General features: G+C 42.2%; 1 protein-coding gene across 1 annotated transcript in view; it reads left to right on the top strand.

Moving 5' to 3' along the window:
- LOC136873569 (adhesion G-protein coupled receptor G6) overlaps positions 1-14,996 on the top strand; it is a 31,705-nt gene extending 16,709 nt beyond the window's left edge. The window contains exon 2 of the mRNA XM_067146711.2: positions 11,304-14,996. Coding sequence (XP_067002812.2) covers positions 11,304-13,739 — 2,436 coding nt within the window. The 3' untranslated portion in view covers positions 13,740-14,996. The remainder of the gene's footprint in view (positions 1-11,303) is intronic.
- The last annotated feature ends 1,205 nt before the right edge of the window (positions 14,997-16,201 follow it).

The following is a 16,201-nucleotide window of genomic DNA, read 5'->3' as shown; positions in this document are numbered from 1 at the left end:
GATAGTGGGATTCGAACCTACTATCTCCCGGATGCAAGCTCACCTCTCTACCAGTTACCATGCAAATTTGTATATATAGTTGTAATTGAAAATTTTCATGTCTGTAAGATCTTCAGTTTTTGAGACATAAGTATCCTCATGAAAAGCATTCAACCCCTTTTTCAGTCTTTCTTACAATCCACCTTAAGTGGCTTTTAACGCCACGGCCGCTTCCTTCCCACTCCTAGCCCTTTCCTGTCCCATCGTCGCCATAAGACCTATCTGTGTCGGTGCGACGTAAAGCAAAAAAAAAAAAAAAAAACAAACCTTGATATATATATTGAGTTTTAGGTGGCGTCCAGTTGTAGAGCTTTCCAGCTGATCCATGGCGACTTTCAGTGTATATTAATTTCGGCTGCAGATGGACGAGTTTGATTCCGTTGGAAGGTACATTTTAGCGTATTCTTCCTGATTTGTTGCATTGCGTTTTCTTACGCGTACTGTAGACACTTTCACTAGAGAAGTACCTTTAGCGTTCAAACAGCACTAGCTAGCACGATACTGTTTTACTTCACTCGGAGCACAGTATAACCTGTCGACCTGCCTCGGCCACTGCTTGGATGGAACGGCCCATGCTTGTCTGCTTCCATGTTGTCTCATCGATTTCCACCAGCGTACTCGCAAGCAGGAACAAGTGCTGCTGAAATGCACTACCTATAAGGTCTATATACACAGGTCAGGACACGTATGTTACTTATGGAGCCGCCATATTGGGACTAAGTCTGGGCGTTCTCCTCAGAATTCCGTGGTGGATACAGGCGAGTTTCGGACTTAAAAATGGATTTAAGAGCAAAAAACTGTTAAAATGAGTTTTTTGCCTTTGATTACATGTAACTTGGTTTTACCATAACCTGCGAATTGTGAAATAATGCTAAGATATTTTGTCGTCTATTAGCACTCGGTTTTCATATAATGTGAGCAGTTGCAATGGCATTAACAACAGACTATATGGCAAAACTATCATAATATTTCAGCCAGTAGGCCTAAGCATGGACAAAGTAATATAATGATAAAAGAAGTGTAGGCGGTTAAAATTAAATAATTACATATAGGCTAAGGCCTAACACAACATTAGGCCTATTTTAATAAATATTAAAGCCAGCAATTTAGGCTACGTTGCTAGTAACAGGAATAAACGCGTATATTAGTAAACTGCACTCGCAGGGTAACGGTTAATGTAAGAACGAAAGAAAGAAAGGAAGAAAGAATAAGGTAAAATTTGCATAACTTATTCAATTATTATTATTATTATTATTATTATTATTATTATTATTATTATTATTATTATTATTATTATTATTATTATTATTATTATTGTTCGATTCCCGGTACTGTTGGAAATTTATGAATGGTATGTGGTCGAAATGGTGCATGCAGCTCACATCTATTGCGGGTGCGCCTGAAAGAAAGAGCTGCATGGCCACGGGATAACGACACAAGTTTACTGTTATAAATGTAATACGTTTTATTACAATTCGCTTTACGTCGCACCGACGCTGGCAGGTCTTATGGCGACGATGAGAGGAGGAAGAGCTAGGAGTGGGAAGGAAACGACCGTGGCCCTAATTAAGGTACATCCCCAGATTTTGCCTGGTGTGACAATAGGAAACCACGGAAAACCATTCTCAGGGCTGACGACAGTGTGGTTCGAACCCACTATCTCCCGAATGCAAACTGATAACTACGTGACCAAAGACCCGCAGCCGCTTGCCGGTGATATACATATTATACAACAACAACAACAACAACAACAACAACAACAACAACAACAACAACAATAATAATAATAATAATAATAATAATAATAATAATAATAATAATAATAATAATAATAATAATAATAATTGAATAAGTTATGCAAATTTTACCTTATTCTTTCTTCCTTTCTTTCTTTCGTTCTTAATCCGTTTGCCGTCTGGGGTTGGTTTTCCCCTCGGACTCAGCGAGGGATCCCACCTCTATCGTCTCAAGGGCAGTACCATCGAGCGTGAGACTTTTGGTCGGGGATAAAACTGGAGAGGAGGACCAGTACCTCGACCAGGCGGCCTCACCTGCTATGCTGAACAGGGACCTAGTGGTAGGATGGGAAGATTGGAAGGGATACACAAGATAGAGGGAAGCAAGCGACCGCGGCCTTAAGTTAGGTACCATCCCGGCATTCACCCGGAAAAGTGGGAAACCACGGAAAACCACTTCGAGGATCGCTGAGCCGGGACCCCGTTCCAGCCCTCGTACCACTTTTCAAATTTCGTGTCAGAGCAGGGAATCGAACTCGGGCCTCCAGGGGTGGCAGCTAATCACTCTAACCACTACACCGCAAAAGCAAATATCATTAATTAAACTTGGTGATTGTTTTTATCTAGCAAAGGTTACACTAACCTCACACAGCTGCGAATGTACTATGGGCTGCCACTTATCAGGTCGGCAATTTTGAACCCATTTTACTCTCCTGTTCTTATCTTTCGAGAATATAAATAACCCGGCCCCTTCACATGAATGACTTCTACAATTTGGAGCGACACAATAACCCACAACAACTTAATCTCATTGCACTGTATAACGCACAGTGGAGGCCTTTGGTCCCAATACGGCCAATGCCGCAAAGAATTCTGGGAGTGTGACCACAGACCTGTGCGTATAGACCTTGCCTAATATGGGAAGCAGCAACACCGTTTGGTGGCGGTAGGCAGTACTATAGTCTATCTTCACACATACATAGCCACACATTTCAAACTGCTACTTTGCACGAATTTTAGGGGGGATGCTAATCAATATTGAACGTACTAAACCTATACATGGGTTGATTTTTTAATAGTGACAACGATTTTTTATATAGATGCTTAGCATATTTACAACGCTGGGAATTTTACGGGCTTTAGAAGTAATCACCACCGTTGTGTAGCATTCGTACCCAGCGATGTGGACGTCGTTGGATGCCGTTGAGAGCGCCTGATATCCGGTCACGGACGGAACGGTCGGTGGCCTGGAGAATGTCATCCATTGTGCGCAAGAGGACGCTTCGAAGTGGTGATTTCAATTTAGAGATGATATTGTAGTCGCAGGGGCTGAGGTCTGGAGAATAAGGAGGGTGCTGAAGCACCTCCCAGCCCCAGGGATTTAACAACTCAGTCATAGCTCCTGCTGCATGCGGCCTTGCATTGTCATGCAGAATGATGGGTGGGTTATTCAGGAAGTGTCTTCGTTTTCTTCTTAGAGCTGCTACCAGGTTCGTTTGCAAAAATGTACAGTAATATTACACATTAATGGTAAGTCCTCGGGGAACGGTATGTTTTATGATAACAGAACCCCAGTCGTAGGCAACGATCAGCATGGCCTTCACACATTGGTTCCGGTCGGTCGAACCGTTACTTTTCGCGGTGACCCAATGATGACGAAACTCGTTTGATTGGCGTTTCAGTTGCGGTTCGTAAGCTCTGGCCCAGGTTTCGTCAATAGTGATTATCCGCCGTGAGAAAGCCGCACCTTCGCGTTCATAGCGCGCCAAGTGCGTACGAGCTGCATCATATCACAGCCATTTTTGATATTCGGTCTAATCATGTGAAACCCATTCGGAGGCGATTTTCCACATTCCCAGCCGCTTCTTCAGGATTTGCAGGACAGTTGAAGGCACGAGCCCTGTATCGTTCACATTCTGCACATCGTCATCACTTACTGCAGGATGACCAGGCCGTGGCATGTCTGTCACATTTTGTCGTGCGTCTTTGAAGACCTTGGCCCACCGTATTACAGTACGGTAAGGTAATGCACCTTCACCGCAAACCTCTTGTAATTCTTTGTAACACTGCCTTGCGTTGCGACCACTAGCGCATTCAACCTTCAACCAGATCTTCTGATCTTGCTTCAAAATCATTACAGCTGTAGTCCCTACTCCATGAGCGCGCGCTCAAAACTGCGTTCTTGTTGTTGTTGTTGTTGCTTCTGCACACGTGCATGGCGTGTGGAGGGCGAGTTCATTTACGCTGAGGGAGGGTGGGTATCTAAGCTACCTCGGGTATACATCATATAGCCTGGCTACGTTTTATGGCATTGTTACAGTATAGTTGCTACAATTAAAAAATCAACCCATGTATGTACCATAAATAAATAAATAAATAAATAAATAAATAAATAAATAAATAAATAAATAAATGAAACATTTGGACATAAATAAATTGGTACCGGCACGTGATATGTATTTGTTCCGGTTTTCCGACCGGATGGCCTTCCTCACGCCAACCTTCTGTGGAGGGATGCATTCGCTATTGCGTGATTTTCTGGTTTAGAAGTGCAGTGCCTTGTGTGTATGTATGAAGGAAAATGTATTGAGTCGAACACAACACCCAGTACCGAACTAGAGAAATTAATCATACGCTGTTAAAATCCTCTGCCCGGCCGGGAATCGAACTCGCCGCCGTCTGAACCGAAAGTCAAAGAGCCGGACAAATAGTAGCAGAGATATTTTCTGAAATGTGCGTTTGCTAGTGTATGAAGCATTTTAATGTTCATCGACTATGAGTAACTTGACCAAGCAAGTAGCCGTGCGGTTAGCGGTGCGTAGCTGTGAGCCTGCATTCGGTAAATAGTTAGTTCGAACCCCACTGACGACAGCCCTGAAGATGGTTTTCCGTGATTTACGATTTCCACACCAGGCAAAATGCTGGAGCTGTACCTTAATGAAGGGTACGGCCGCTTCCTTCCCATTCCTAACCCTTTCCTATCCCACAGTCGCCATAAGACCTTTCTGTGACGATGCGACGTAAAGCAAATTGTAAAAAAAAATACGTTTTTTACAATAGAAATGACCTGTCTTTGAAGTCATCAGTGAGGGCTGTATCGAAACCACGGCCTGGGTGTTGGAGGGTGTTAGAAAGAAGTTAATGCACTTTGGAGAAATTTTCTTTTGTCTGGACTCTGATCTTGTGAATGTTGTGAAATCGCATTATTTGTGTGTGTTCAGGCTTATATCTCCATAGGCTAGACAAGTTAGACGCAGTCGGTCGCGGCTCGTGCCGTTCGGCCGCCTCGGTTTCTTTACGTTGTACTGCACATAGGCTCTCTTCCGAACCAGTCTCACATTTGAGGCTTGTTTGTTTCTCTCTGAATCGTTCTTTCCACTTTTTCATTTGCACTAGTCTTGGACCTTCTATAAATGAAGGTACTGAGACAATAACATTTCCGTGGTTTCCCATTTTCATACCAGGCAAATGCTGGGGCCACGACCGAGGCTTTGCCAGTCCCAGCGCTTCCCATCCTTGCGTCGCTGAAAACCTGTATTAGTGCGATGTTGAAAAACTAGAAAAAAGAAAAAGCGTCGTAAATTTATTGCAAAATTCTCAAGCATTTAACAATTTTTCATGCACCTAGCCAAGTTTTCTCATTCATATTATTACGGATATCGATACATATCGTGCATAAAAACGACTGATACAGGAGTTTACCGATCTGCTTATTGACAAATCTCTTAATGTGATGATACAATGTTTTTTAAATGAGGAAATAAACAAATCTACCCGTAACAGTTCAGACAAAAAAAAAAAAAAAAAAAAAGTAATGCATAAATGAAATATCAAGGCCTTCACAGCAGTGCATTTCACATGTTGATTATATGTCTAATTTCAGTCTTTAAATAATAACCTGTTAAATAACTCTTCCTTAATTTATCCAGAATTGCTTCAGCAACTTTGTAGAGAATATCTTAATAACACTTTGTTTCTAGACGTAATTTATTTATCCATTTTCGTATATGAATTTCCAATGATATTTGAATTTCCAGGTCACGCCACTAGGAGCGCCACTTAAGAATTGTCTCCCATTTTAATAAGGCTAAATACGGAAGTGTCGTGTACTGTCTATACTGTGTTTAGGCTACTGATACCTCGCGGTATATGCAAGTACGTAGCATTCCAGGGTTATATTAATTTTACCGCACGCACCGAACTCTGATTTCAAAACAAAATGAAGGATGTGCGCGCCGCTCAGACGTCACACACGCCGCCACAAGATGGCCGTCAATTTGGAGTGGAAAAGTGCCGGTTTGTCGCGCGACAAAAGTAGCTTGGGAACGCGTAAGCGTAAGACATAGCGTGAGGTGTACTATAAGATAAAACACTAATAGTGACAATAGTGAAAGAATTTGAATAAATGCACAGTGACACATGACTAGCGCCATATGACTTTGAAAGTTATTTGGTTAGACTCTTTGCGCACCGAGCTCGATAGCTGAAGTCGCTTAAGTGCGGCCAGTATCCAGTATTCGGGAGATAGTAGGTTCGAACCCCACTGTCGGCAGCCCTGAAAATGGTTTTCCGTGGTTTCCCATTTTCACACCAGGCAAATGCTGGGGCTGTACTTTAATTAAGGCCACGGCCGCTTCCTTCCCACTCCTAGCCCTTTCCTGTCCCATCGTCGCCGTAAGACCTATCTGTGTCGGTGTGACGTAAAACAACTAGCAAAAAAAAAGACTCTTTGCGCTTTCCTCTTTTAAAGTCACTTATTTATACCCAGTGCAACGATACATAATGTCTTTTACAGGGTCAAATAAACAAATCAGTCCTTGAAAACTATCAAGTATGCAACCTTACCACATCGCAGGCAACTGGCTGTTAAAAAAAACTGTTATATGGTATTCGAATCTCCTACCTCGAGCACTGTCCACTAGAGATGGGAGTTACATATCGTAACATGATACTGTATCATAATCCATAACAGTAAGCTGTTCCAGAAATACGAAAGTAAATGCTTCAGCGAAACCAAGGGAAGGGTAGGGAGTTTCTGATTGGCTAACAGATATTAGGAAGCATAGCAGTTCGCTTTAAGGGTGCACTCTTGCGCAGGCACGAGCGATACATTTGTAACAGTTTAGTGGTAGTATTGATATTCCTACTCTGTTAGCCGCTGGTCGGTAACAGACATTCTTTAGTTATTCGAAGTGCTTTGTATTAGGCTTACTGGTGGTAATACATACAGTAGCGTAGTTCCCGGAAGAGTTACGCGTGGTCTTTCCACCTTGCATCTCGAATTTCACTCCGTGTTCTAGACAATGAGTGAGTAGATGTGATCATTTTTTAAAAATTAAAAATTCTACCGGTTCATATACCGTAATTCTGATAATGTACATGGTACTCAAATATCAGGTCCTGAAAAGCTATCGAAAGTCCCATCACGTGAATTTAGTCATGGACTGCAACCTGTGAGGCAGTGCAGCACAAGCTGCTATCATAATTTTTACCAGTACAAAAGAGGAGTGACATACAGAAAAAAAAAATAGACGCTGCACAAACCACTTACACTGTTGTTTATCACATATCCACAACCTTCTGTATACGACGAAAGACGATTTTGGAGTCTTTATACTGGATTTACAGAGCTAGTTGGCTACACGGTTTGTGTTACGTAGCTGTTAGCTTGTATTCGGGAGATGGTAGATTCGAACCCCACTGTCGGCAGTACGCAAGATCGTTTTCGGTGGTTTCCCATTTTCACATCAAGCAAATGCTGGGACTGTTCCTCAGTTAAGGCCACGGTTGCTTCCGTCCTAGTTCCGTCCTATCCTATCCCATCGTCACCGTAAGATCAGTGTGTGTCGGTACGACGTAAAGAAACATATAACAAAAACGTACTGGGTTAAACTCTGATGAGGCTGTTTCCTCAAGACCCATTCCAGCGGCATCTGATGTGTATATGACACTCGTTCATCTACGTATTTTATAATGTCTGGTCCTAGTGTTTGCTTAACTACAGATCCTTGGACATTTACGAATGCACATAGCTACCTAACAGCCACGGCGCTTTTTATAAATGTTCGAAGTATTGGTTCTCGGAATGTAAATGGGTCATTGCAAACATTTTTCTAGGAATGGTTAAGAATGTGAGTGATGTGCTGGCGAAAGGGACAGTGGGAGAGAAGAAAGCGAGATGAAGATATAGTATTGCTCTTTATAAGTATTTACTAAGGTGCGGTTAGGGGCTATAAGAGACAACAGGTAACTTATAAGGAATGTTCCTTTCAAAAGTTGACCTGCAACTTGTATTACGTTACTTTTATATCCTAATACTCCAACCTAATACTTCAGTGTAACAGATACACAGGAACATGATACTGGAAAGTAGTCATTTGTTCCATCCCTACTGTCCACTATATCGAGCTCGATAGCTGCAGTCGCTTAAGTGCGGCCAGTATCCAGTATTCGGGAGATAGTAGGTTCGAACCCCACTGTCCGCAGCCCTGAAAATGGTTTTCCGTGGTTTCCCATTTTCACACCAAGCAAATGCTAGGGCTGTACCTTAATTAAGCCACGGCCGCTTCCTTCCCACTCCTAACCGTTTCCTGTCCCACCGTCGCCGTAAGACCTATCTGAGTCGGTGCGACGTAAAACAACTAGCAAAAAAAAAAAATACCTCTCCACTATCACATAACTCCCCTCCCGCTTGCCATGTGAGCTACTGCGACACGTGACCTACGGTGCCCACTTCCCAGCCTATACAGTACCGTGCTCCCGGTCTGTGCGTCCATCTCCTGGTTTAATGTACGTGTTCTGCGTATCTGTACTCGTTTTACAGGTTCATTCGAGATACAAATAATGAATTAATACTGGCGCTCACGTTCCTGCTGTCTTCTAGCCCGTAAATACACATCTCGTTATATTACCCCGGTTTAGGGACAGGGGTCTTTCAGAACTGTAGTAAATGTGAAGGGATGCATACAACTGGATCACAAGGGGCTGGTGGACCACCCGGTATACTTGCTACTTTTTATAGTTTTTAAATTCACTAAGTCTGATGTACGCTTTTCTGGGACACGTGGACTTGGGACCGACGAAACGATAGACGTCCTCTACGTTGAAAACTATTTGTCTTTTTAATCAACATACTGTATTCTTTTATGTTCAACACCTTGACTGAATGGTCAGCGTGGAGGTCGTCGGTTCAGAAAGCCCCGGGGTCAACTTCTGGCCTGGCCGGAGAATTTAATAGCATATGATTAATTTTTTGGCTCGGAGACGGAGTGTTTGTCTTAATACTCTGCCCTTCATATTCAGACAACACACCACACTACCAATCACCACAGAAACATGCAATAGTAAATACCTCCCTGAAGAGAGGGTTGGCGTTAGAAAGGGCACTCGGCCGTAAAAAAGGGCCAAATATACATCTGCAATCGATCTCTCGACCCCAGAGGTATGGGAAAAACGGAATAATAATAATAATAATAATAATAATAATAATAATAATAATAATAATAATAATTTACGTGAATTTTACAGATGCTCAAGAATTACAGAATTAATTTGACATAATAATTACCTACGCTATCTATGAACTAGTTGTTGTTCAGTTACGAGAATAGCAACATTTTACTTACCTGGTGCTTATTTCATCTTAAATTCGAAGTGGTAAAACAGTAACATCACTCTCATTTTGACGGAAACTAGTTTTCTCCGCGAGTCCGGTATGAGGGGTATATACGAAAGTCGATATTTGATTTTGTGTAGACGGCACCGATCATAATAACTTTAAACCTATGACACATATCCAAATAAGTAATTCACTGTTTAAAAGAGCAAGGAGGAAAGAATGTTACGTGCCATTAATCCTTATCGCGTTACGTCACACACTACTACAAGACGGTTACCAATTTGTAGTGCAAAATTACCGGTTCGCCACGGGGCAAATTTAGTATAGCTCGGAAAAGCGTGCGTGTAGGGTGTTGTTTAAGGGATTTCTGGGGAGAGTGTTTTAATCCGGGGATATTCCAGTGACAATTTTGCTCCTGAGACAAAAAAAGGTTAAACGTAAGAGAGGGCCAAACGCCCTAACTTCGCCACTTTACACAGGCACAAATAAATAACTTACAAATAAAATAAAATCAAGGAACTGTCCTTGAAAAACGAGACGTTCGGTGGACTATAGTTCTCTTATGCTCTAAGCCAAGAAAGCAGAATTACTTGCAGTATCCTTCTTGATTTTACCCTTTAGGAAATTCATCGTCGTCGTCGGCAGTTACTCGTTTCCGAGTTTACAGGTAATAGCTCACTTCAATTCACAGCAGTTTGTGTTTAAACTTCCGGTGACTGTACAGGTCAATTCTTGTGTAGAACATACGTCCACACATTGCGCAGCTGAGGGATGAGGGAGATCTTGGCTGGGTTTGGCGAAGTTTGCTTTCCTGTCGCTTAATATCATCATGTCTGCAACGTTTCTGTTCGAAGCGTTGAACTGAGGTACAGACACTTTACCGCTAAAGTAAACGGTCCTTGGCAAGTGTTTCCCGGGTTTGTGGGTTTATTTCTGTCATCTTTAAGGTTTGTTTCAGTTGGCATTTGAAACATCTCAAGGGGGCACCCCGTGGTCTTGAACCGGAGCCAAGTTCACCATAGAGGATCTGGCGCGGTAGTCTGATGTCATTCATACGGTGCACATGTACTACCCATCTGAGGTGATGGCCAACGGCCAATGCTTCTACATTCTCAGCACATGCTTTCCTGAGAACTTCAGCATTAGAGGCGTAGTTTTCCCACTTGATGTTCATGATGGAGCGTGGTTTCTGCTGGTGAAAGCGATCCAGATTTTTGATGTCACGGCGGTATAAGGTCAACGTTTCACAGCCATAGAGAAGTGTAGAGATGACTACAGCCTGGAAAATAATAATCAGGGAAATATGTGACTTGTTGGTGAGAAGGGGTTCAGTAAACCATTGAACCTATTGAGAAGTCAGTAATACGAACTTCTAAGTTTCAATATTCGTACAATACAGAGTTCCTTGGTATTTATAAGTTCCAAGGGTCGGTATATTTCACAGCCCCATGTAATCTGTAGTGCCATTGTAAAAAATATCGGCGTTTAGTTGACGATTACGTTTTTCATTTCCTGGCATATTGTGGCAGTTTCTTGAACTATGATCTGAAACTAAGCCTGAAGAAGTTCTTTATCTGTATTAATAATCTCTCCTAATTTAAGTTTTGTTATATTTTGGTGCTTAAATGTGTACTAATTTTATTCTTGAAGGTCTGGGGAAAACCATTTCAGGATTTGGCTCTCAGTTGGAGTTTTAGAGAATTTATTACTCTATCGGAATTAGTTAGAAAGTTTGACAATTCATGCATATGTGGTGGTGTCATTGTAAGTCATACAAGTATAACAGTTTTTATATTAAATATTTTTGGAATATATTGCTTTATTTAATATACCGGTGCATGAGTAAAATATGCTTTTTCAGTACTTAATTTGCAATGTAGTAACTTATTATTTTTGTCCGTTCGTTTCAGCTGTCTGCTCTTCTATTGACAGTTCTTCTGTTTGGAGCACTGCAATCTGTCTCGAGTGAGGATAACACTGCTGCAGTGGTAGAGAAAGAAAATCTCTGTCTTATCGTCACGAAGAACACTAACCACGATGGAGCAGCAAGTCTTTGCCAACGGATGTCTTCCACAAGTATATTTTCCTCTAGAACCTTGTTGGATAGTGATCCTGCTCTTGAAATCTTGCGACAATTTCAGGAGATTATAAACAGTACTTTCGTATTCATAGACCTTACCTCTTCGAGTTCATCAAAACTGTGCTTTATACAAGATGCACAAGATCTCAAGCAATTACCTTTCACCAAATGTTTGGGAAGTGACCTACCTGTAGTGTGTCTTTCTTCCTGTTCAAATACCCCAGGATGGAGCAAGGCTCTAGGAGATGGAGAGTTCCCGGTATTATTCCCCTTGTCTAAACAGAAGCACCTCCCTAATGGGACAGACAGTTCCTTGAATAAATTGGGTCTCAGGAAAATAAGATCTCCAATGTTTGGTGGGTCCAGGGGCAGTTTACATTATAATCCTGCTGATCTTCTAGCGGGGGATTCACGAGAATTTGATGATTATCAGTCATACGAGGACGATGATTCTAATTCTGATGAAGCCAGGCTTTTGGATGGGGACTATGATTATCAGTCATACGAGTACGATGGTGCCAATTTGGTTGATGAAACACGCCATTTGGATAAGAACTACGATATTACAACTATATACAACGCTGAACATGATCTAAACGCTATGACAATTGGACGCAACAGCAACAACATAAATCTTGACGAAGCCGTTGGAATCCTTGATGAAGTCTTGCGCTTGGATCGTCAAACATTGCTAAGACAGCGTACATCAGTAATGAACATTATACACTCCTTCGACAAGGCCGTAGATATGACACCAGTTAAAGAAGACTCAACTGTCTTATCACAGAGTCCCCGAGTTGCCGTGTTGATATCAGATACGAGAGGAATGAAGTATGTTTCTGGGTTGCTTTTATCTTCCAGTGGAATAATGAGTGATATTTTGCATGTAAACTATTTAAAGGAGCTGACAGATGATATTTCTGTGAATCAACTTGCTAACAGAACCGATATTGATGGTGCTGTCGTACTGCCACAGAGTTTACGTACGAAAACGCGGGCAGGATTTACAGTATTTGCGAAAGATACTTTATTTCATCCCGTAACTAATTCAACTCATCAGGTAAACAGTCGTGTGATAAGTCTTAGTGTGAATTCTGAACAGTATTACAACAACGTTCCTGATAAGGAATATGTATATATAATATTTAAGCCGAAAAGTACAGATTCAAAGAATAGATTGTGTATGTTTTGGGATTTCAGTTCCGGAGGGCACTGGTCTAACAGTGGATGTGAACTGATAGAGACATCGGAAAGTGGTTTAGATATCTGTAGATGTAACCATGCAACGCACTTTGCTGAGATTATTACTGACGCTGACGTTGATAGTAATAATAGTGCTGTTTTAGATATTATTTCCATAGTAGGGTGCAGTTTATCGTTACTTGGTGTGCTCGGGATAGCATTCACGGCTGTTCTTTTCAAACAATGGCGAGCGGAACTCGGTAACAAGTTCCTCCTTCACCTAGCATCGGCCATCGCTCTGAACATGTCTATGTTTCTTGCCGTAGCTATTGGAGGAAGCACTCACTCGGACATCGCTTGTATCGCTTTGGGTGCATTGCTACATTATTCGATGCTTGCCTCGTTCTGCTGGATGCTCGTATCTGCTGTACTGCAGTTTCTGCGGTTAGTTATTGTATTTTCATCCAGAGGTTCTCATATTCTTCTCAAGTGTGCAATATTTGCGTGGGGAGCGCCACTCGCTCCAGTTGTGATCCTCCTAATAATTGACCCTCACCTGTATACAAAAGAGGGACGAAACTTCTGTTATCCACAAGGACTACCATTTTATACCGCTGTTATGGGCCCAATTGCATTAATTGTGCTGAACAATTTAATCGCATATGTTGTGATTCTATATAATATTTACCCATGTTGTAGGAACAGTCGGGACAAGAGTTTTATACGGAATAAGATTCAAGATAGGAGTTACACTTTACGTTGTTTCTGGTTAAGCATATTACTGTTTTTCTTGTTCGGTCTAACATGGATTTTCGGATTTTTAGCAAGGACAAAGCTATTTGCTTATTTGTTTTGTACTTGTGCAAGTTTACAAGGATTTGTGTTGTTTATATTTTTCATCGCAGGAGAGAAGAAAGTTCGCAAGCAATGGACTCAAAAGACGCATTCCTGGGCCTGGACGGACACAGTTCCTCGAGGAACAAGGTCGACTTATATACCTGGATCAGATGGGACTTCTGGGAACACAGCGCCGCGCACAACGATCAGTTCTGATGGAAGAGTTGAAACTAGTTTTGACTTCTAATGTATAAGGGGCGATCAAAAAGTTTCCGTTCGACGGCCGTACTGTCATGAATCGGGAAGCCAGTCAGGCAAAATCGCCGTGAGCACTGAGGTACTCATACCACCGATGCACCCGGTTGAAGACCCTCGTGTGGTAAAACACCGCGTCCTGTTGCGTGAAGGAGTCTGTAACCGCCTGTTGCACATCCTCGTCCGACAGAAACGTCGACCCTTCAAGGCCTTTTTGAGGGGCCGAAAACGCACGAATGGTTATACGCCGATCCACCTTAATCACCTCATCCTCTTCCCGCTTGTTGTTGAGGCTGGCCTCCCAGATCGACCGGCATCTTGTGTCGAAACGCAACCCGCATGGAACTTGGCGCACCATTCCATAACGGTGGTTTTCGACAGACATGCTGCCCCATACAGTCTTCATTCTCCGATGGTGTTTGTTCTTCGGCAGCCAAAACAGAATAACAGCACGTTGGTCCTGTTTGGACGCATTTGATAATAACGTCGCCATAGTTCATGTGGCCACATTTAACGCTCGCACCTCGGCACGACACAACTGCCACACTAATCCCTTTACCTACATGTCCGTGCTTATATACTCGCATCGGAGTCGCGCTACGTTGCATGTCCGCTGCAGTAACGCCCTCAAACTGGAACTTTTTGATCATTCCTTATACATACAGTATGAGTGTACTGAAGTTCCGGTTCATAAATGGACACTGTTCTGCATGGAATATAGATTTTAGGATTGGTGTCAGATATTGCCTTACTCCTTGGATGAATAGTCAGCGTTGAGGCCTTCAGTTTAGAGGGTCCTGGGTTCGATTCCCGGCTGCGTCGGTGACTTTTAATAGCGTCTGATTAATTATTCTGGCTTGGGGACTGGGTGTCTGTTTGTCCCAACATTCTCGTATTCATGTTTAGACAGCACACTACCAACCACAATAGAAACACTCTATGGTAATTACATCCCGCCATATAGTGTCGGCGTTAGGAACGGCATCCGGGAGTAAAACACGGCCAGATTCACATGTGTGACACAATTGGCACCAGTGATCCCACACGTATGGGAAAAACGGTAGAAGAAGATTAACGTCGGATGTTCTGGGGAGTGAACAGGTGGAAGAAAGCCTCTATCGTTTCTCTACGGACAATTGTTTTCCTTCTACTACAGTAGATCATATCGTTCACATTTAATATTTTGTAAATATATTGTAATATATTTTTATATGTAATATACTGTAAATTATATTGATGAATATTGAGTATTTATGCTCGAAAATATTGGTCCAAGGACGTAATTGACTCATTGCCCTTTTCTACCTCAGCACGCTTAAGCTGTATAAAAACGAGTTCGAATGCGATCGTCGACCATCCCTTGAATGGTTCTCTTGAGTATCTAAAATCACTCTAATCAAATTATTGAAGGGGACTTTTATAGAGGAGACGGCGTAATCTTACCGAATCCTAGTCTTAATAAATTACAAGTAGGTCTACACTTTCCAGTAACATAATTATAGGACAGAATTTACAGGTCAGTGGCAATGTTAGCAGGTTACCACAATGCTCCAAGTCGCTACTATTGGAGTCATAGCCTCACTCGGAAATAAGTTGGGACATCTCAAGTTCGAGAAATAAAGAAGAGGGAATTGCAGAATTCAGGAAATATCAGATCAATTACTTTTTTACTCGCTATAATATGAACCAGGAAGAAGTATTGTGCATAATATTTCTTGCTGTGTTAACAAGATGATTTTGGTCAGCATCCCAAATATTCTCGGTAATTCCGTCCCGTAGTCTATCAGCCAATCACTGTGTGTTTTTAACGCGCTCATCTTGATAAGTAAAACAAAGCATCGGACCGCAATTCACGGTACCGTATATAGAAACATTATCTCCCCTTACACCAAACGTCACTACAGGGTCTCTCTTATAAAGCCAGACCGCCCAGCGGCGTTTTTACCCTCCGAGACCTACGCAGCTGTACGGGAGGTGTGCGCATAGTTCTTGACCTTGCAAGGAGCATGCATGTGTTCGATCTAGCACTCGCCAGTCTGAACCTCTGCTGTTAATATGGTGAGACAGTTATCATTGCAACACCGTATTTTTGTTTGTAAAAGTTAAATTTAAGTACGAGTCGGCTCGACGGGTATGCGATGGATTTGTTCAGTAATTTCCTGGTGAAGTGCCACCTTCATGAGCACAGATTCACGTCATTGTAAATACATTTGAAACTACTGACTCAGTGCTCAATAAGAAAACATCGTCGCCATAAGACCTATCTGTGTCGGTGCGACGTAAAGCAACTAGCAAAAAAAAAAAAAAAACCATGCGCGCACACGAACAGTTTTAACAAGGGAATGGTGCGAATCTTGGAATCTTGGAAGGTCCTGCTTGTTTAGCACAACAAGTAGGGGTTTGGTTTCCCCTGCACACAGTTACAGAGCTGTTACACATCAAAACGTACAGATT

This window comes from Anabrus simplex, chromosome 1, assembly GCF_040414725.1.
Source record: "Anabrus simplex isolate iqAnaSimp1 chromosome 1, ASM4041472v1, whole genome shotgun sequence".
NCBI classification, from domain to species: Eukaryota; Metazoa; Arthropoda; class Insecta; order Orthoptera; family Tettigoniidae; genus Anabrus; species Anabrus simplex.
Note: the sequence above shows the minus strand (reverse complement) of the source record. Positions and strands in the feature narration are given on the sequence as shown.